This window comes from Lampris incognitus, chromosome 18 (assembly GCF_029633865.1).
Source record: "Lampris incognitus isolate fLamInc1 chromosome 18, fLamInc1.hap2, whole genome shotgun sequence".
Lineage (NCBI taxonomy): Eukaryota > Metazoa > Chordata > Actinopteri > Lampriformes > Lampridae > Lampris > Lampris incognitus.
Genome location: NC_079228.1, coordinates 35,540,055 through 35,562,291, shown reverse-complemented (window position 1 = coordinate 35,562,291; position 22,237 = coordinate 35,540,055). Strand labels below are relative to the sequence as shown.

Sequence of the window (22,237 nt, the reverse complement as noted above, 5' to 3'; positions counted from 1 at the left end):
ACAGTGTGAGATGAGGGATGACAGGAAGTTGACGGTTTTGGTTTCCTGTTCAAAGTTCTACATCAAACTTGGGGTTGCTTTGAGGCGGTTAAACCCCAAAACAGGTTTTTCCACAAACAGGAAGTTAGGTTGGCAACTGAGACAAATTTTTTGCCGCGTGGAAGAAAAACATTTTTTTTTAAAAACTAGATTGCCATCTTTTGTCCTTTCTGAGAGCACGGTCTAGTTGCTGTGTAGGTCTGGAGAGGCAGGAACTAACTCGCTGTCGTACTGGTACAATAATAATCTTTATTAAAGACTGTTTTTTCAGCGTGGCGTTGGGAGCGGGTTGTTGCAGTTGGAGAAACGGTCAGTTGACCTCAGAAAATGGATGAACTGACTGACAAAGAAGCTTCAGCCTCCGCCGAGCCTGAAACACGGAGCTGGATTAAACAACAGCAAGGTTTCGTCCCAGCAAGTCCTCCATAAAGCCTGCAGACGGTCGACGTGTTTGCGTTCAACATGTGTACCTGAATAATAGACCAACTCATGTAAAATGGAAGATTTAATAAGATTTAATAATAAATAATGTAAAGGCATTTGAGAAAGTGTTGTCATCATTTTGGGGCTTCAGGGTTACCTCCGGTTCTGGTCTGTTTTATTTATTTATTTTGCCTAAGGCGAAATAAATGGTTCCTGTTTACAAATCGTTTCGTCCTTCAAATATGTAAAAACCAAGACACTGGAAACACTGTAGGTTGAGTTCCTCATGTTTTATGTTTTATTGAGATGATCTGAGTCACAATGTATGTTTGCTAAGACACTAAGTGCAGATGTCACAAAGCCACATGTCTGTCTGCCTACAACCGCAACTGCAACCACAACCACAATCTCCTGCTAGCACCAACACAGCAGCTGCCATCAGCAGCAAATGCTGAAAGTCTAATGCCGGTGATTTTCCCCCTTCGGACCTCTCCTGGTCCTGTGAATGAGCAGAAACCAGACCGCACCTGTTTCCAGTAGATTAAATGCGTTTTATAAAACAGATTTCTGATCAGGAGGTTCTGAAGGCCAGCTAGAGACCATCTGGAGAGCATCTGAGGGAGGTTGTGGGAAGATGTGTCCTTGCTTATGCAGGTTTTAGTTCTTTAATTGTGGATTAAAATAGAAAAGTCCCTCTAGTCCGGTTTGACTCCAGAGTACGGTTGTCTTGTGCTGTGAAGAAAACAGGAAGTCATCCAACGCCATTTGAGGGTCAAGTCAAACTGTTGGGAGTTTGACTCTACAAACAATAGAGAAACTCACCGGAAATTGTTCTGACAGAAACGAGAGCAAGTCCCAGCCGTGACCTGTGTCAACAGGAAGGTTGCTGGGCGGCTTTAACGCTCCTTCTTGGCCCCCCGGGAGTTTCCCCAACAGGAAAAAATAGCTGCTACACAACGGTGCACTTGTAACCTTTGAAATCATCTTCTTTTTCATTTAATGGTTACTGGTCCCCAACCATTTAGTACAGCCGCTTCACCTGACCTACATGATTCACCTGACCTACATGTTTCATCTGACCTACATGATTCACCTGACCTACATGATTCACCTAACCTACATGTTTCACCTGACCTACATGATTCACCTGACTTACATGTTTCACCTGACCTACATGATTCACCTGACCTACATGTTTCACCTGACCTACATGATTCACCTGACCTACATGTTTCACCTGACCTACATGTTTCACCATACCTACATGATTCACCTGACCGACATGATTCACCTGACCTACATGTTTCACCTGACCTACATGATTCACCTGACCGACATGATTCACCTGACCGGCATGATTCACCTGACCTACATGTTTCACTTTACCTACAGGTTTCACCTGACCTACATGATTCACCTGACCTACATGATTCATCTGACCTACATGTTTCACCTGACCTACATGATTCATCTGACCTACATGTTTCACCTGACCTACATGATTCACCTGACCTACATGATTCACCTGACCTACATGATTCACCTGACCTACATATCTTTGGACTGTGGGAGGAAACCCACGCCGACACGGGGAGAACATGCAAACTCCACACAGAGGACGACCCGGGACGACCCACCAAGTTTGGACGACCCCGAAGCTCGAACCCAGGACCTTCTTGCTGTGAGGCCACCACGCGAACCACTGCGTCACCGTGCACCGTGCCCAAAGACATGTAGGCCAGGTGAATCGGCCATGCTAAAATTGTCCCCACCTATGAATGTGTGTGTGTGAGTGTGTGGGCCCTGTGATGGCCTGGCGGCCTGTCCAGGGCGTCTCCCCGCCTGCCGCCCAATGACTGCTGGGATAGGCTCCAGCATCCCTGAGAGCAGGATAAGCAGTTCAGACAATGGATGGATGGTCATTTGTGATGTTATTCATGAACTTTTAGCGCCCCCTGTGGAGCAGACAGCTCCGAACATGTAGCGTGTAAATGGTTCGTTTACCTTCCTGCTATGAATTAGTAATGTCAGTTAAGGTGTAAATAAGTACTCTGGAGTCTAACTCAAGTGTCTGTCCGGTCCTGAGCGCTTGCTGCTTGTCTTCCTGTCCACCTCCACGTCACTATAGATTAAGGAACAAAGACTATGACGTGGTGTTAACCTTAAACGCAAACCCAAAAGAGGATGCGTGACCTTCATTAAGTGTGTCAGTCTAAAACACCTTTGTGGTGTCCCAGCTTTTATATTGTCAGTGTTACTGTGTGGAGCTCAACAAGACAAATTCCCTCGTGCAAATGTACACGTCCAAAACAACAACAACAAACAAACACAAAAAATACAACAACAAACAAGCACACACACACACACACACACACACACACACACACACACACACACACACACACACACACACACACACACACACACACACACAAAAAGATCTTTAAAACCACAGGCAGGTTGTATAGGATAGAAGTTGGGTCTTGCTGAGATTCACTGCTGCCATCTGGTGGTCTGGAATAAACAGACCACGTAGTCTCACAACTAATCCACTTTCATATTCGTTTTGACAAATACACAACTTTGTTGTTGTATTGATGGATGTACTGACCTTAAACAGACCCATACTTGACAGAGCAACAAATAGCTTAAATACATTCGCAATAAAGACCTAGGTGTTAATGTGTGTGTGTGTGTGTGTGTGTGTGTGTGTGTGTGTGTGTGTGTGTGTCCGTCCCACACGCTGACGTATGGGATATTGCGTCACTTTCGTTCTTTTTTTTTCTTTGGGGGGAGGGCCTTTCTCCCAGTTGCACTTTGACTCTGTTAACTGTAGTCCACTGACTTCCGGTTTCTACTGCAGCGGTCATACCAGTTTCCTGTTTGCTGGCGGCGCTGTTGACAATGGCATCTTTCGCGATGCCTGCAGGATTTGCCATGGATACAGGTCAACGACGTGCGCAGCATTGTGCACAACAGCGGACGTAACTTGATATGCACAACCTAACACGTTTCACCCAAAAATATGCCATTGTCAACAACACCGCCAACAAACAGGAAACTGGTATGACCGCTGCAGCAGAAACCGGAAGTCAGTGGACTACAATTACGCACGGAGCCGATTACCCCCACTCTTCCGAGCCGTCCCGGTCGCTGCTCCGCCCCCTCTGAGATCCGGGGAGGGCTGCAGACCACCACATGCCTCCTCCCATACATGTGGCGTCGCCGGCCGCTTCTTTTCACCTGTGAGGAGTTTCGCCAGGGTGACGTAGCGCGAGGGAGGATCACGCTACCCCCCCTCCCCCTCCCCCTGAACGGGCGCACCGACCGACCAGAGGAGGCGCTAGTGCAGCGACCAGGACACATACCCACATCCGGCTTCCCACCCGCAGACACGACCAATTGCGTCTGTAGGGACGCCGGACCAAGCCGGAAGCAACACGGGGATTCGAACCGGCGATCCCCGTGCTGGTAGGCAACGGAATAGACCGCCACGCCACCCGGATGTTTCACTTTGGTTCTTGATGAACATTCTCAGAAGACCGAAATTTCTCTCCCGTCCTTTGACCTTTGTATTGTCTGTAGTTTTGGTGATGGACGTAAAAACCGCGTCTTGACGTCACGTAGACCTGGTTCCGCAGCTACAGACTCTGCGTGTCGTGGAAGAAAGAAAGAATGGCGATTCTACACGTGTTTACAGAACAAAAACTTTATTCCCATGTCCAACGCCTCAGTGAAAAGTCCGTCTACCAGATTGTGTGGACAGACATAATATATCATTAATACATCATTATAGAAGATTTCAAAACAAAACAGGGTTGCCAACAGCCAAACCAATTACACGCGTTAATGTCCTGTCACTCTGTTCAAATCTCCCCGCCAACAGGAAGTCACATGATGCGACGCTTCCGCCGTGACAACCAATCAGCTTCCTGCTAGAGGACGCAGGCGGCTCCGTGTTCCGGTTCTGTCCGCGCGCCTCGTCCCCGGGCCGGCCGGTTGCCTGTGGACGGATGGAGATCGTTACACGTCCAAATACAACTCATGCGACAGAACCGTCTCCAAACTCCCGTGAGTCTGAATCCCGGTCTCACGGGAGTCTGGAAACTGGCTTTTTAATGTGGATCCTAAACGCACGGAGCCGCGGCGCCACGCGGCAGAAACTGCGCAGAATCAGAAGACGCGCGCACGCGCACGCGCACAGTATTTCTTGAGCCACTTAAGATAAAATGTTTCAATATTTGTAAACATTCCTGTTCGTATTTAGATTGTTTTTGTTGTATTTATTCTTTAAAGTTTTTTGTCATAATAACGATCAAACCATGAACTGTATGACTATTGTGCTGCTTCCTCTCAGTTTTCACAAATAGCGACAAACTCCCATCTGGATTGAACACGTTTTAATCGGCCAGAGTTTTTAAAACACATCTCCCTGGTTAGAGAATGGCTGTTAGAAGTAAAAGGACCCACTCGGCTCAATTCCACTGATTTTTAACCCACTGATTTTAATCCACTGATTTTAACCCACTGATTTTAACCCACTGATTTTAATCCACTGATTTTAATCAACAGCTGCAGAAACACAAAACACTACCACATTGTTTTATTCTGGACACGAGTCATCTTTTAACTATTTAACCTCGTTTAACGAACACTCATGTCAACTTCTTCCCGACACTGAACTACGGGCTCCTCTCTCTCTCCCTGTCCCTCCCTGTCTCTCCCTCTCTCTCCCCCATCTCTCTCTCTCCGTCTCTCCCTCTCTCTCTCTCTCTCTCTCTCTCTCTCCGTCTCTCTCTCTCTCCGTCTCTCCATCTCTCTCTCTCTCTCCGTCTTTCCCTCTCTCTCCCCCATCTCTCTCTCTCTCTCCGTCTTTCCCTCTCTCTCCCCCGTCTCTCTCTCTCTCTCCGTCTCTCCATCTCTCTCTCTCTCTCCGTCTTTCCCTCTCTCTCCCCCGTCTCTCTCTCTCTCTCCGTCTCTCCATCTCTCTCTCTCTCTCCGTCTTTCCCTCTCTCTCCCCCATCTCTCTCGCTCTCTCCCCTCTTTCTCTCTCTCTCTCTCTCTCTCTCTCTCTCTCTCCTCTCGCTCTCTCTCTCTCTCTCTCTCTCTCTCTCTCTCTCTCTCTCTCTCTCTCTCTCTTCTCTCTCTCTCTCTCCGTCTCTCCATCTCTCGCCCTCTCTCTCTCTCTCTCTCTCTCTCTCTCTCTCTCCGTCTCTCGCCCTCTCTCTCTCTCTCCATCTCTCCCTCTCTCTCTCTCCGTCTCTCTTGCTGTCTCTCTCCCCCATCTCTCTCGCTCTATCTCCCCTCTTTCTCTGTCTCTCTCGCTCTCCCCTCTCTCTCTCTCTCTCTCTCGCCCCCTCGCTCCCTCCCCCTCTCCCTGTCTCTCCCTCCCTCTTTGTCCCCCCCCCCCCGTCTCTCTCCCTGTCCCTGTACAAACCTCCCATTAACAAATGGGCCGGTGAGCTCCAGAGGAGGCTTGTACATGGGGCCATAGCTACAAACGGGTATCTGGTCCTGGCACAGGGGACGGCTGTCCTCTCTGCTTGCAGACAGAGACAGTACACCATCTGTTTATCCAGTGTTCCAGACTGCTCAGACTACTGCAGACATGGTTTCAGGGTTTAGGATAAAAAGATGTCTTTTTGGGTTGTTATCTATGGTCCACTCTGCAAAAAAAAAAAATCTGTACACACATTAACGAATTTCATTTCAGGCCAAATCAGCTATTTGGAAGACAAGGAAAAACCGTGTGAGGGGCGAGGGGGGTCAGAAGACACGGTTCTGACGCCGAGCCCGGCTCAGAGCACAGTTTGGTTTTTACAGACTGACCAAGAAGACAGGAGTTTTTGCGGACACTTGGGGTGGTGCAGGATGTGTCGTGTTCGGTCCGAGAGAATTCTTTGGTTCTGAATATCTGAGGTTTTTTTTTCTTTCTTTGGTATTCTGTTTTTTGGGGTTTTCGGCGAGTTCGTTTTGTTGCAATTTCCGACAACGAAAAACTTGCGTAAACGGAGCCAGGCGGAAATATAAAAGTCTTCTTTTGAAATTCGAAACACTCTTGTCTCCCGTCTCCGTCTCATCTGCTTTCGGTTGCAATCTCTCTCAAACCTGCAGCGAACCTGAATTTCCACCCGTGTGGGTGCGGATGTGTCTCTTGTAGTTGGAGTTGTCGCTGAATCTCTTGCCGCAGAGGCTGCAGCAGTATGGCTTCTCGCCCGTGTGGACCCTCAGGTGTTTCTGGAAGCCGTCCATCCGGCTCAGTCTTTTACCGCAGATGTTGCAGCGGTAAGACCTGTCCGCGGTGCGCCCGCCCAGCCGGTGCAGCCGCATGTGTCTGGACCAGTGGCCGCGCTGGCTGAACACTTTGCCGCAAACGCTGCAGATGTACGCGTCCTCCGCCGCCGCTTCCAGCCCCATGGGAGGCGGCGTTCCCGTCGTCGGCCAGCCCGAGGACATCGGCTGGCCGTTACAAGGCGCTTCCGACCCCGTGTCATCCGGCTCGGTGTGGGTCTGCGGCCGGAGGTTCTGCGTTTTCTTCTCCGCTTGCGGGAAGCCCGAGAGAGGCAGAGGGGTTTGCTGAGGGTTCTGCTCTGTCGTCTGGAAGAACGTGAACTTCAGGACGTCTTCCTCATCCAAGCCTCGAGGCCGCAGTGCCATGCGGCTCCTCCACAGCTCCTCCGGTTCCTCCTTAATGTGTGGAGGCCACGGGTCCTCGTCCTCCGCCGCCGAGCTCCACTCCTGCTGTAGAGGAGCTGCACAACACAACAGAGGAATGAAAAGAAGAGCGTTATCCCTTTATGGGTCGACATCTTTTGAGACGAGGGTTGTGGGGCGGGACCGAACTCTCATAACCCCATAACGATACGCATCGCCACATAGCACATTTTTTGTAAATTCAATTAATGAATAGTTTCTGGTCTGCTGGGGGGGGGGGCTGTCCCGCTGTGAAGAGTGTGATTTGTGACACAACGAAAAAAATGATAAGAGCATAATATGAAATATGATAATATGATAAAGACATTTATCTACCATCACACTATATTATATATATATACACACACACACACACACACACACACACATATATATATATATATATATATATATATATATATATGTGTGTGTGTGTGTGTGTGTGTGTGTGTGTATATATATATATGTATATCGGCCCTGTGATGGACTGGTGGCCTGTCCAGGGTGTCTCCCCGCCTGCCGTCCAATGACTGCTGGGATAGGCTCCAGCATCCCCGCAACCCCAATTGGGATAAGTGGCTTGGTTAATGGATATATCATATCATATCGCACAGCCCTATTCAAGACCAACACATTTTGAATGCCATGAAACCAATAGCGTACATAAATTTTTAAATAAGTATGTAACAATTATCCATAGCATGTGAGTAAATTAACAATTTAATCTCGATTGCGACAAGATAATTTTAACAGCGAACATATTTGGATTTAAGAATTCAATAATAATGTCCTTCGAGTTTTATAAAGTCAAAACCAAATCTTCACCGTGTGTTTATGCACGCTCAACAATCCATCCATCCATTATCCAAACCACTTATCCTGCTCTCAGGGTCGTGGGGATGCTGGAGCCTACCCAGCAGTCACTGGGCGGCAGGCGGGGAGACACCCTGGACAGGCCGCCAGGCCATCACAGGGCCCCGCCAGACCATCACAGGGCCTCGCCAGGCCATCACAGGGCCCCGCCAGGCCATCACAGGGCCCCGCCAGGCCATCACAGGGCCCCGCCAGGCCATCACAGGGCCTCGCCAGACCATCACAGGGCCCCACCAGGCCATCACAGGGCCTCGCCAGGCCATCACAGGGCCTCGCCAGACCATCCCAGGGCCTCGCCAGACCATCACAGGAGGTTGAATCAGTTCATCTGGACACAACGTTTATTGAGATACGTTTCATCACTCATCTAAGTGACCTCTTCAGTCTCAACTGACTGCAGGTGTCCCCACCCTTATCAACAACACAGTGGCATAACGACCCAAACCAGCAAACGACTTGGTTTCATATTCAAATATGGGCGTGACCATTAACTGGAGTTACAATGGCCATGTGTACTATTCACAGAGGATTGGGGAATGTTACAATCACAGCATTGTAAGATGGTGACAGATGTACTCTTAGCCCCCCTCCCCCCCCCCCCCGGTCCAGGGATGGTCGTTCCCTCTTAACATAGATGGCCTCTTTGACTCCCCGTTCAAACCAGCGTTCCTCCCTATCAAGGATGTGCACATCCTCATCCCTGGAAGAGTGGCCACTGGCCTGTAGATGGTGTGTGGGGTCCTGGCCGGACGTGTTAGCTCTCCTGTGTTGTGCCATCCTCTTGGCCACCTTCTGTTTAGTTTCCCCAATGTGCAAGTCACGGCAACCCTCCTGGCACTTAACAGCGTACACTAGATTGCTCCGTTTGTGCCGGGGACCCGATCCTTGGGGCGGACCAACGTCTGGTGTGGTTTGTTTTGGGGTTTGAAAGCAAATACATATCGGAACAGTTGAGAGACGCGTATTTTCAGAAGAGGTCACTTCGATGAGTAATTGAAAGGTTTCTTCAATAGACGTTGTGTCCAGATGAACTGATTCAACTTTCTGACATTTACGAGCTTTTATCCAAAGAAACGTCGACTGTTACTGACATCGTAGAACACTGGTACACTGGCTACACAGTAATCATACCGTAGTAGAATTACATAGCAGTATCATATGAAGTACTGGTACACTGGCTACACAGTAATCATACCGTAGTAGAACTACATAGCAGTATCATATGAAGTACTGGTACACTGGCTACACAGTAATCATACCGTAGTAGAACTACATAGCAGTATCATATGAAGTACTGGTACACTGGCTACACAGTAATCATACCGTAGTAGAATCAGATAGCAGTATCATATGAAGTACTGGTACACTGGCTACACAGTAATCATACCGTAGTAGAACTACATAGCAGTATCATATGAAGTACTGGTACACTGGCTACACAGTAATCATACCGTAGTAGAATCAGATAGCAGTATCATATGAAGTACTGGTACACTGGCTACACAGTAATCATACCGTAGTAGAATCAGATAGCAGTATCATATGAAGTACTGGTACACTGGCTACACAGTAATCATACCGTAGTAGAATCAGATAGCAGTATCATATGAAGTACTGGTACACTGGCTACACAGTAACAACGGCGTTTTACTTTCATCGCATCTTCCAGTGCACATAATCAAACTACAGTCTCACTAAATAACGGCTCGTCAGCGGAGCGTCGTGCCGGTCCGGGTCTGCCCGAGACTCTCGTTCCAACCCCGCTCGGTATTTCTACTGTGTGTCTATTAACGGTCTATCAAAGACTGAAAAGGGGCAAAAACAGATCTTCAAAAGCAAGAGCGGCGCTGTCAGACCTGTGCTTTCCAAGGAGATCTCCGGTTTGCGAGAAAGCTCCAACAACCTGCGCTGCCGCTCGATCTCCAGTTTCGAGCGGCTCAACTCCTCCTCGTACTCGGCGATGGCGCTCCCAAACACGTCGAAAATCTCCTTCGCGGCTGCCGTCAGTCTCTCGTTTATCAGCGCTCTCAGCATCTGGATTTTAGACATCTTAAAACGTCGATCCCGCCCGGCACTGTTAAAGATTTAGTACAAAAAAAGAAGCGTTAACTATTCTCGGGGAAGTGTCCCTTGTTTACTTGTCGAAGTTCCGGATCGGCGTGTCCTCTGCGCATGCCCAGAAGATAGGGTTACGCCGTATCTTCTGGGCTTTATCGCCACCTGGCGTACTGGAGGTTTGGGGGGGATGTGAATTTCAGCTCCTATTTTATCAATTACAAACGTGTTTACGCGTGCTCAGTGATCCATGTAACGTTGTGCCCAGACGAACTGGTTCAACTTTGTATCGCAAACATTTTTTATTACAAACGTCGCTAAGCGTGTAGTATTCGCTGCCTTTCTAGACCGGATTAGATGTATGTGAAACTTTGTAAAATCAAAAAAGCCCCATGCCGGTATGAATATCTATGTACTTAAATCATTATACCGACACATTATCTCTCGTTGACCGGAGGTAAAATTATTTAATCAATGTCCATCCGTTGAATGAATATCCACATATTCGATTAACATCCGTTTATTTTTTCAGTCGAAGAAACAGAGCCCTGGTTTAACCATCGCTTAATTTCTCTTTTTATTTCTTAATTTGACATTTGTGAAGCTTGCGACACCAAAAGTCTTTACGGAGTTTTTTTCTGAGCGCTTTCACTTTGCGCGCATAAGTTTCGCGTCACCGCGCTGTGACGTATCACTGTGCGCCTTTGTTGTTGGACGACGGGCTCGCGTCCGGAAGCGGGATGTGGAGAAGAAGATCGTTAGAAATGATTTTTTGTTTTTGACGACAAGTTCATTGTGAAGCAGTGGGAGTAACAATCTCGGCCCGTGTCAGTTTTTTTTTTGTTGTTGTTTCGGAGCAGAGCAGAATAACGGACATGTCTTCCGCGGCAGAGACGGTGGAAAACGCCGCCATCATTTCTGAAAGCGTGGCGCACGACGGCAACCGCTTATGGATCGGCAACCTGGACCCCAAAATCACAGAGTACCACCTGGTGAAGCTGCTGGAGAAGTTCGGTAAAGTCAAACAGTTCGACTTCCTTTTCCATAAATCTGGCCCTCTGGAGGGTCAGCCGCGGGGCTACTGCTTCGTCAACTTCCATACTCGGGAGGAGGCGGAGCGGGCCATCCGCTGTCTGAACGGTAAACTGGCCCTGTCTAAGAGGCTGGTGGTCCGCTGGGCGCATGCGCAGAGGTTTGAGGGCTTCCGCAGTGAGAAGAACATCATGCCCCCCAGCCTGGAGCCGTCCTGCAGCGACGCGGCGGAGGAGGGCCCCGCCGCCACCGCCCACCTCAGCACCAGTGCCAAGATCCGTGCCATTGAAGCCAAGCTGCAGATGATGGAGGATAACCCAGACGATGAGTACACGGGGCCTTCGCCTTACGTCTACAACAAGCCGCCAGAGAGGAAACGCTGGGAGCCCTACAATAAACCCCACAATAACAACCAGAGCAGGCCCTTCCGCAAGTTCAGGAGATGACCCCCGTTTGACCTTTCTGATTAACCCTCTAGACCGCCTTCCACCTTCTCTTGCCCTGAAGCCACCCTCCATACCCAAACCTGCCTCCCTGCACACACTACAACACACTGAAGAAAAGCTGTCAGTGAACAGCGTTTCAGAGTTGGTTCACACAGTCGGGTGGAAGGCGACTTAACTTTCTGGGTTTGACTGCGAGCGAAGAGATTTTTTTTCCCCCCACTTTTATTCTCGGTCGAACACTTGAAAGGTTTTAAAGGGTCGGTCAAGTTGTCAAAACAGGTTCAAGATTTCAAGTTTGCTCCCAGACCTGACTGCTGAGCATATTGGATGTGAATCGGCTGATTGCAAAGCAAAGCGTAAAAGATGAACCCAGTAACATTCATTCATCCAGGGAGTTTTGCTACCTGACAGACAAACCCACTCGGATGTTGTTCAGTTTTCTGCTGTCGGCTGATGAGCAGCTCTGTTGAAGTAAATGGGGCTAAGTAGCCTGCTCAGGGACTCAAACTAGCAACCTTTCAGTTAAAGCCAGCATCTCTGACCTCATAGCCACAGCATTTCCTACTGACCTGACTGTGGAAGACAACAGAAAAGGAAAAGCCACAGTGAGACAAAACACCATTGTAGTGGAAAATGAACTACATGACTGAAAAACGAGAATGCTGTTAAACTGATGGGGAGAGTGGGAGTTAAATGTGATGTCTTATCAGTGGTTTGGTTTTTTTTGTATATTTGGTGCCGGCATTAAAACTAACAACACCTGAGGCTGCTCAACGCTAGTAAAAAAGTAATTTGCAAAATTGTATCGGGATTTATTTTCACTGACTATTGTCAGATTTCAGTGCACGTTGACAGCACGTTCGCCTGTCTTCTTTTAGTGCTGATAATATAATTTACAGTAGTTCTGGAGTTGAGACGTTCACGCTGGAGGTTTATTCTGTTGAAATAAAACAAAATACTAGTCCACTGGTTCCTCAAAGCAGCAGAACACCTTGGGCCCTAGTTGGTGGACGGTGCAAGGCTTGCGGTAGCGCTGATGCGGTGTCAGTTTCGCTGGGGTGGTTTTACCCCTCGCCTGGGCACCGAAATGGGCGTGGGGGCGCAGTGCAGGGTGTGTCAGTCAGAATCAGGTGGCGCAGTGCTAGTTTGGTGTCAAATAGAACCAAATGTTGGCGCAGGCGTTGTGTGGTAGTCTCTGGGCTTTAGGGGAAGGTGCACCAAGTATAGACTTGTCCGAAATCTCACACGCCACTTTTGTGTATGTTATGTTGGCCTATTTCATGAATCATTTAACTAGGGACTACTGTCCTAAACCTTATCCAGAGGAGTTGAATCAAGTGCAACTGGACTTGGTATAGTCAGAGCTTGGTCTAGTCAGAAAGGCACCGACTGAGGAAGCCTCTTGGATGAGGAGGCGAAACGTCTTCACGGATATATACCAAGTCCAGTTGCGCTTGATTCAACTCCTCTGGATAACCATGACCTGGATGAATGAGGGCAGTCACAGACATGTCCTAAACCTTTTTAATCACAAAACAAAATATCTGCATGCGTGTCATTGTCTTCCAACATAACACGGTCGGTGTCATTACGCATGGAAAACATGTTGACGGGGATCTCAATATTCCAATTAAGCTCATTCAACCTGAAAGAACGAACTGATCACCTAGGGCTAATTGATCCGTGATCACAACTCTTTAAGGTCTCCTGCTGTGTTCATAGAATGCGCAGGAAAGACGCTGGTGACGACGAAGACACGTTAATCGGCAGCCTGTCAATCACGTTTGCCTGTTGTCTCGCGTCACATTGGAATCGGTGTCAACAAGCGCCCCACCTTCCCCCTGGGAGGAGCTTCTCTGCCTCATCCGGTCTGGACTTCCGCCTTCTCATCCGGTCTGGACTTCCGCCTTCCCTTACGAAACTGGCCTTTCCGTCACGGGGAGCTGATTTGATTGGCTGTAACCGAAGAGCTCCGCCCACTCCCGCTGAGTTTATTTCTACTTGTTCCGGCCTTCTTACAACCGCGCCTCCATTGCGCTCGATTAGCGCCGGCTGAGCGGGTCCTGAAATTAGCCCAAAAAGTGTTGGCCACGCCTTCGACTAGCGCCGTGAATTAATGCCAGCGCCCCCGGACTGCGCCATGACCCGGAAACCAGAGCCCGTTGTCTAGGAAACCGTCTGCAGCGTCTCCGTCGGCCATTTTCTCACGTGGCGGTCACCGGCGTTGGCATGGCGACTGTCGGGGAACAGACGGACGCGCTCTCGTTTTCCGCCGGTCGTGGATTCTGGGGAACAGAACTTCCACAGAAGATCCGGTTCGACTGATCGGATGCTATGTTGACTGTTTTCATTCTCAGTCCCGTCATTTGCGCTTTTCAGTTGACTGAATTCATGACGGATAACTTTTGTTCATTTAGTCCCAATTCTGTGTTTCATTAAAACATGTTAAAACAGTGGTTGTGTCTATGATTGAGTAAATTAAACTGCGCCCACCCTTAGTTGTTGTTGCTATGTGGGTCTCTAACTAAAGACGTCCACATCATTTAGCATTTAGAAATTACTTTCTAGAGGCAATCTAGCTTTCTACAAGAGGCCGACAGCAAGGCCTTCAGTACATCATGCTGAAGGAAATTACAAGATGTGGGAATATATGAATGCATCGGTAATCTGCTACTACCACTTTCGGCTGCTCCCGCTAGGGGGCGCCACATCGGATCATCCGTTTCCATCTCTTCCTGTCCTCTGCATCTTCCTCTGTCACACCAGCCACCTGCGTGTCCTCCCTCACCACATCCATAAACCTCCTCTTTGGCCTTCCTCTTCTCCTCTTCCCTGGCAACTCCATATTCAGCATCCTTCTCCCAATATACCCAGCATCTCTCCTCCACACATGTCCAAACCATCTCAATCTTGCCTCTCTTGCTTTGTCTCCAAACCGTCCAACCTGAGCTGTCCCTCTAATATACTCCTTCCTAATCCTGTCCTTCGTCACTCCCAATGAAAATCTTAGCATCTTCAACTCTGCCACCTCCAGCTCCACCTCCTGTCTTTTCATCAGTGCCACTGTCTCCAAACCATATAGCATAGCTGGTCTTACTACCATCTTGTAAACCTTCCCTTTAACTTTTGCTGGTACCCTTCTGTCGCAAATCACTCCTGACACTCTTCTCCACCCACTCCACCCTGCCTGCACCCTCTTCTTCGCCTCTCTTCTGCACTCCCCGTTACTTTGGACAGTTGACCCCAAGTATTTAAACTCACCTCCACTCCTTGCATCCCCACCATTCCACCGTCCTCCCTCTCATCCACCACCCGTTGCTAATGGCAGGGAAAATTGAAGTGCAAGTGGGCGACATGAACTGAAATTTACATCACAACACTTTCCTCAGTCTACATGGTAATGATATGTTGTAATATATAAGAAAACTTCTGAATCACCTATTTTGAGCCCTTTTAAAATAGATGACAAAGGACTATTTCGTCTTTAAACATTACTGCAACCTTAAATAACCACAAGGTACAAAGCACGAGGATGAAAAATTATTTTCTTTTGCAATTTTTCCACTTCTGAAAGTGAAAATTACACGACATGAAGCAATATGAAATGAGATCATATAAAATCAAGAAAACATCTCAGGTACTCGCAAGGTAGAGAAAGTGAAAACTATTAAGTGTTGCATACAAAGTAAATATTTTCCTCCAAAATGGTTAAAACGTTTCTTTTACAGCACACCCGTCATTAATGAGCCCAGAACGGCTATAAATGGGGGATTTTATCAAGAAAACGTGGCCTATGGCTAATTACAATCAACAGCTTAAAACTATATTCCGGTAACCAAAGTCCCCGACGACTTCCGGTCTAACTAGCATGACGTTGCTAGGCAACTACTCAAAAACAGACCAACTGACAGCACTGATGACGACGATCCATTGGCCAGCCAATCAAATCAGAGTATTACATGACGTCATTTATCACCAGAAGCTGATTGGCGCTTTCTGACAGTTTAACCGCAACAGCGGTTCCGCTATTCCGTGTGGCGCCACATTAGCAAAACCTTCCGTCGAAAACAAACAATACGGTGAGATCGGAAGACGCGGCTTACACTGGACTGGATCTTTATTAAACAAAGTAGACGGCGAGCACACACAGCTTGATTACAACTTTGAAAGGACAAACGTTTTCCAAAACCCAAGTCGGATCCCGGTCGCCTCCGCGACGACCCTCTTGAGCGACCCTTCCGCGCCGCTTGTCCGGCCCGCGATATTATGAACCCTACATAGGCCTCGCCAAAATCCCGTTTCTGGCTTTGTCACGTGTGCGCCACCGTAGCAACGCGAAAATATGTTGTTATGGGGTTAGCGCTCATCAAGGAAACGCTGTACACCCAAAATTTAACCTGTCTAAGTTATCCACAATCAACATTAATATAATACCAATAACGTATCCAAGGAGCAGAGGCAGACCTTGTAACCTAAAATTGTTAGGTTAGTCAACTTAAGGCTATTCTTTCCCTCACAATCATAATTTCAACCCCATGGTTCACTTTTTAGACGATTCATAAGTTATGTAACTTAATATTTTGATTATTTTTAATCAAAACCAAAAATAATCTAGACTTCCTGCTTAATTTCGCTTTCAGGGCAAACACTTAAATCATAAGACAAACATCCTAGTCATGTCTTTCACTTCATTTACCAGAAAGTTTACATTTTCTACTATTAGCCTAGGCCTATAGTGTATAGTGCACAGTGTTGTATAAAGAAGGCCTGCTGAAAAGCTATAGGCTACTTGGGTAAAAGTAATGAAGTATCAGACATCGAAACTACTCAAGTTTCAATGAGCAATGAGGATCATGAACAGAGGAGAGCACAGCTAACGTTAGCTTTGCTTCGCACCGAGTTGATAGTTGATTGTTTCCTTAGCAACGCAGCGGAAATCCGGCGTCCGTTCGCGAGATTTGGGACAGGGTACGGGATTTTGGCGAGGGCTATGTAGGGTTCATAATATCGCTAGCAACGCAGCGGAAATCCGGCGTCCGTTCGCGAGATTTGGGACAGGGTACGGGATTTTGGCGAGGGCTATGTAGGGTTCATAATATCGCGTCCGGGCCCGCCCCTTGCGCGCTAACGGTCCGACAGGCGGCCCCTCTTCTGGCACGAGTGTTTGTAGAAGCACGACAGCTGGCTGAAGTGTCTGTCGCAGGCCGAGCAGTGGTACGGCCGCTCGCCGGTGTGCGTCCGCAGGTGAACCGTCAGGTTGCCCTTCTCCACGAAGGCCCTGCCGCAGTAGCTGCACCTGAACGGCTTCTCCCCCGTGTGGCTGCGCACGTGGCGGACCAGCGACGCCCTCCTGCCGAAGTGCTTGCCGCATGTGGCGCAGCCGTACGGCCTCTCCCCGGAGTGGATCCTCATGTGGATCCGGAGGTTGCCCCGCAGCGTGAACGTCTGCCCGCAGACGCCGCAGCTGACGGACGAGTCCCTGTGCTGGTGGAGGTGCACCCGGATGTTCTCGCCGTGCTGCAGCGCCGTGCCGCACAGGGCGCAGGCGGCGGCGTGCACGGCGGCGTGCCGCAGCAGGTTGCTCCTTCTCTGGAAAGACTCGCGGCACACTTGGCACACGTGGGCGGACGGCAGCGGGCTGGAGGACTTGGCTCCCGGCGGTGGCTCGGCGGAGCTTCCGCGGCTCAGGGATGACCGTCGTCTCGTCGTCTTGCTCGTCTCCGTCAAAGCCCGAGGAACCAGGGTCTCCGTCGAGTAGTCGTCGCTGTCCTCGGTCTCACTTTGGGAGCCGCCGGAGGAGGCGAGCTGCTCCGGCGGTCCGCAGTCTCCTCCGTCGGGTTCGGTTTTCATCTGCTCAGACGAGCTGCAGGCCGGAGGCCCCGTCTCGCGCTCCTCCGCGCTCTGGTCGTGCTGCGAGGAGGCGGGGTGGTGGTAGCCATCAGCAGAGTCGCTCCTGCACACCGGAGCACTCCGAGGCTCTGCAGGGGGGGAGGGGGGAGGGGGGTAAACAGCAAGGCTTTTCAAATAAAAGTAATTTGATTATCGGACCACACATTCACCCCTCTACGCCGGCCAGTACGACCAGTCTTCTACTGTCCAGCACAGCCAGCCTGCTAATGTTGGTTACTGGGAGTTCTCTACATATCGGTTGTTGTTTAGGGCAGTAGTGAGATGAGAGTGCACACACACACACACACACATACACTCACGTCTCTGCTTCATCGTGTAGTTACATCTCTGACCACTAGGTGGGAGGTGCAGCATTGTAACAGGACTGAACCACAACAACAGAAGGCGGTGTCTTGCACACCAGCTACGGCTGATTACTCTGACTTGTATGGCGCACACGCGGTGTTATCAGCAGTGGCCCACTGGTTTGAACGGCTGCCTCACAGCAAGAAGGTCCTGGGTTCGAACCCGCGGCCGTCCCGGGTCCTTCCTGTGTGGAGTTTGCGTGTTCTCCCCGTGTCTGCGTGGGTTTCCTCCCACCATCAAAAAGACACGCTTACTACTCCTGTCTGTGCCCCCTGAGCAAGGCAGCTGGTCCCCCGGGGGGCTGCAGCTGCCCGCTGCCCCTAGCTACACGGCTGGGATGTGTCACGTGCTGAGGAAGACCCCCCCCCTCCCCCCCACGGGGTCAGTAAAGCACATTTTAGTCTGAATTCACCACAATGCGCTGAACTGGGGCACTGGTATTGTGAAAGGAATCGTATCACCAAATCCTTCCCGGTACACAATGCATCCCTTTGTGTGTCTGTGTGCGTGTGTGGGTGCGTGTGTGTGTGCGCGTGCGTGCGTTGTACTGAGTAAGACCCACCTGGCGAGGAGCGGTACAGGGTGTCCAGCTGTCGGCGCTGTTGCTGGATCTCCTGCTGGTACTGAACGATGGTTCTCCTGAAGGCTCCCAGGATCTCCTCCACGGCGGCGCTCAGCCGCTCCGACACGAACTCCCTCAGCGCCTCCATGTCGGAGACCTCCTGCTGCTCCTCCAGACCCCCGCACGGCTCCATCATCCGCCGCTTGTCGGAGAAGGATCGGCTTCGAAACCAGCGAGCGGAAAAACAAACCGCGCAGCGGAGCTCCGCTTAAAGAGAACCGGCGTGAGAAAATGTCCCGGATTAAAGGTTCCGGGAGGACGACGGCCGCGTGTCAGGAACTGGTGGGTATTATTATTATTATTATTTTACGTTTTAATATTGTTATTTTATTGTTATTTTTATTATTACTTTTTTAATATTAGTTTTATTATTACTTATTTTATTTTATTATTATTATATTACGTTTTAATATTATTATTTTATTGTTATTATTTTTATTATTACTTTTTTAATAATATTAGTTTTATTATTACTTATTTTATTTTATTATTATTATTATTATTATATTACGTTTTAATATTATTATTTTATTGTTATTATTTTTATTATTACTTTTTTAATATTATTAGTTTTATTATTATTTTATTTTATTATTATTTATTCACCATCACCTCCAAAATGAATTGTTACGTACCTGTATATAAGTTAAGTGTAGTTAACAAGTAAAACCACTTCGTCTCTTGGGTCTCTGTATTATCTGTATTATCATCTGTATTATCAGTAAAGCACGACTGCCCCCATTACTGATGGGAGAAACAGGTAGTCAAGGCAGTTTTATGTGTATAGCCCAATATCCCTATTTACATGTTTCCTCGGGGGGCTTTACAGCAACGCAACATCCTGTCCTCAGACCCTCACATCGGATAAGGGGCAACTCCCTTAAAATAAATAAATAAATAAAAACCTTTAACAGGGAGGAAAAAAACGGGAAGAAACCTCGGGGAGAGCGACGGAGGAGGGGTCTCTCTGTGAGACTGGAATGCCGTGTTCCTGTCTTAACTTCGTCTAGTCCAGTGGGTCCCGAACTGGGGGGGCGCGGCGAGGCTAAACACACAGCACTTTGTGTGTGGACGCTGGAAAACGTTTGAGATGTGATGCTGTTACAGTCCAGCAGATGGCGGCAATGCAACGTTTATGGATCCAAACCGCCGTAAATCAACGCAGAGGGCTAATTACCTAATACACACACACACACACACAGATAGATAGATAGATAGATATTTATATCTATATATATATATATATATATATATATATAGAGAGAGAGAGAGAGAGAGAGAGAGAGAGAGAGAGAGCATTTTTTCCCGGAAACCATCAATAGTGTTGATAAAAGTGCTCAACAAATGAGGAGCAGGAATTATATATCCATCCACCCATTATCCAAGCCGTTTATCCTAGGTAGGGTCAAGGGAGGCTGGAGCCCATCCCAGCAGTCATTACTGTAAATTTGACATTATATAATATATATATATATATATATATATACACACTATACATTATTTAATATATATATAATTGTATATATATAATTGTGTATGTATGTATGTATATATATATATAGTTATATTATATATAAATAAACTATATATACATATATATATAAATACATACAGGTAAGTCTCACAGCTGCATCCCCCATCTGAGAAGCGCTGCTGCCCAACGCAAGCCCACAGCAGTAACTGGAGACTGCAGGACTAGGAGTGTACTTCTTGCAGAGAAAATGTTCAGGTTTGTGTTTATGCTGAGGCAGTTGGTAAACTTGACCATTCTTTTGCAGAGGCAACGTTGAGAAAACCTGTTGAAAGCAATGAATGTTGTAACACAGTAACAGTGTAGAACATAAATGCTGCAGGGTCACTTGCAATGTTTCCGCTCTAAAAGCGACTTGTTCCTTATTTGGTTCTTTCAGTAAGATGTCACACACCGGAGTGGAGTGGCAGGTCTGTACAGACAATATTCCAAATAAACGCAACAGGAGTTTGCGAGTAAAGGACGGGTGTCGGAGTGTTTATGTGGGTGCATGATGGTGGGGGATGTTTGAAAATATTGTTGTCTACAAAAGGGGCCCTGCAGAACAGGTTTGGTAACCACTGATCTAGTGTGACATGGCCAACATGGAGGGACAGGTCACATGTCTATCAGAACCACAGACGTCCTCAACATCCGCCATGAGGGACTCCGGCACGCGGCTTGCGCTGGCTGACATGGCGCGTGTGCTCCTGCAGAAGCAGTAACAATTCATACATATCAAAAGTCATATTTGCAAAAATATGACTTTAAAAAAACACAAGCTTATCAAAATATTTTATCTTGTTTGCTATCTTATTCTCATAACATTACCAGTAAATGGTCACATATGAATGTTTTTACTCTAAAATACAGCGATGATGTCGAATCAAGCTTCTTAGTTCCGCGATTTATTTTCCAAAAAAGAAAAGAAAAGATTTTCCTGTCTTATGAAAATCCGTAATAACAAGTGTAATCCTGAAACAAGTTTACTTTCTTAAAGCAAGCAATGAAATCTGCCAGTGAGGTCAGAAATGTGTCAGACAACCTGTGGTGCTTGAAAGCAGATCAGGTGCTGGATCAGCCGGTCCGGTGGTGGCCTTGGTGGTGGTCTTGGTGGTGGTGTGGCGTCTTCATGACTTTCATGACGTTGACACTATTCTTGTTTGGGTACACGAGTCATCAAACGTCGGTGACGTAATTTCAAACACACCGGACCCCAGAATATTTGGCTTCAGTCAGACTTACTGACAACCTCGTGATGATTAATGACAGACGGAGCGATGCCTCCAGAGTAAAGAGACAGAAGAAGAAGAAGAAGAGCTGCCATCTGCTGACACACGAGACTGCTGATCAATACAGATATCGATCTGTACAGAACAGACATGGATGTGACGTTGCCGCGCCACGCCATGACCAGTAAACCTGCTGGACTCGCTGCTGTTTTGACGACGCGACTAAAAAAAAATAACCTTTATTCACTTCAGACCTGCAGCCTATTAGTAGTGTAAACTACTAATAAGACACGTTAGCCCCTAGCTAACGGGTCTGACCCTTTAGCCGAGCGGTCAGTGATGTCGCCTTGTGGTTCAGGACACCCCGTATCGAATCCCGCACCGGGCAAGAAAGTAACCGGTTACATTGGTGGCAGCGGCGGGATCCGGAAGTGTGCAGATCCTCAGAAGTCTCTTCGGAGCGCGGGAAGAACAGCGCGAGGGCGCGCTTCCGGGAGAGCGTGACGACTGTAAACTACTAATAACGGGTCTGACCCTTTAGCCGAGCGGTCAGTGATGTCGCCTTGTGGTGCAGTACACCCCGTATCGAATCCCGCACCGGGCAAGAAAATAACCGGTCACACTAGGAATTAGACCTGCATCTGGACGGAACAACGAGGGGGGAAAATGAATAAATGTGACTTCAACTCGAAACGTGTGTGGGTCGAGACAAAGACGCGCACTCACGCGCACGGTATGAAATGTGTCGTGTAAATGGAGGCTGATTGATTGATCGGTTGGTTGATGGATCTGAACGGGTTGTGAAGAGTGGACTCTAAAAACAGACCTGTGAGAACACGACAGCACGTCCAGACAGAAGACGTCCAGGAAGGGGAGATCAGCTCCCACTCACACCTTTCCCCCCCAGTTCACCAGCAGGCTGCTCTGCAGGTTTGGCCCACGGTCCTGTATCAGCGAGCCCACGGGTTCAATTCCCTCCCATTGGCTGATGGCTCCTGTCGACGTGTCCTCGAGCAAGGCATTAAAACAATACGAGTTGTTCGAAACCGCCTGTGGA

At 48.2% G+C, this 22,237-nt stretch overlaps 3 protein-coding genes across 3 annotated transcripts; 1 reads left to right on the top strand and 2 right to left on the bottom strand.

Annotated features, from left to right (window-relative positions):
• Positions 1-4,179: 4,179 nt before the first annotated feature.
• On the bottom strand, positions 4,180-10,158 carry LOC130129022 (zinc finger protein 263-like). Its single transcript, XM_056298818.1, has 3 exons — positions 9,885-10,158; positions 6,582-7,214; positions 4,180-4,465 (listed from the first exon to the last, which is right to left on the bottom strand). Exons 1-3 carry the CDS (start codon positions 10,075-10,077, stop codon positions 4,398-4,400), a joined length of 894 nt encoding a protein of 297 aa, XP_056154793.1. The 5' UTR covers positions 10,078-10,158; the 3' UTR covers positions 4,180-4,397.
• Positions 10,159-10,715: 557 nt separating this feature from the next.
• rbm18 (RNA binding motif protein 18) lies at positions 10,716-14,011 on the top strand. The gene has a single exon (XM_056298601.1). It carries the CDS (start codon positions 10,959-10,961, stop codon positions 11,559-11,561), a length of 603 nt encoding a protein of 200 aa, XP_056154576.1. The 5' UTR covers positions 10,716-10,958; the 3' UTR covers positions 11,562-14,011.
• A 2,225-nt stretch (positions 14,012-16,236) lies between these two features.
• On the bottom strand, positions 16,237-18,571 carry LOC130128438 (RB-associated KRAB zinc finger protein-like). The gene is made up of 2 exons (XM_056298048.1): positions 18,379-18,571; positions 16,237-17,539 (listed from the first exon to the last, which is right to left on the bottom strand). The coding sequence occupies exons 1-2, from the start codon at positions 18,569-18,571 to the stop codon at positions 16,686-16,688; spliced, it is 1,047 nt and encodes a 348-aa protein (XP_056154023.1). The 3' UTR covers positions 16,237-16,685.
• Between the last annotated feature and the right edge of the window lie 3,666 nt (positions 18,572-22,237).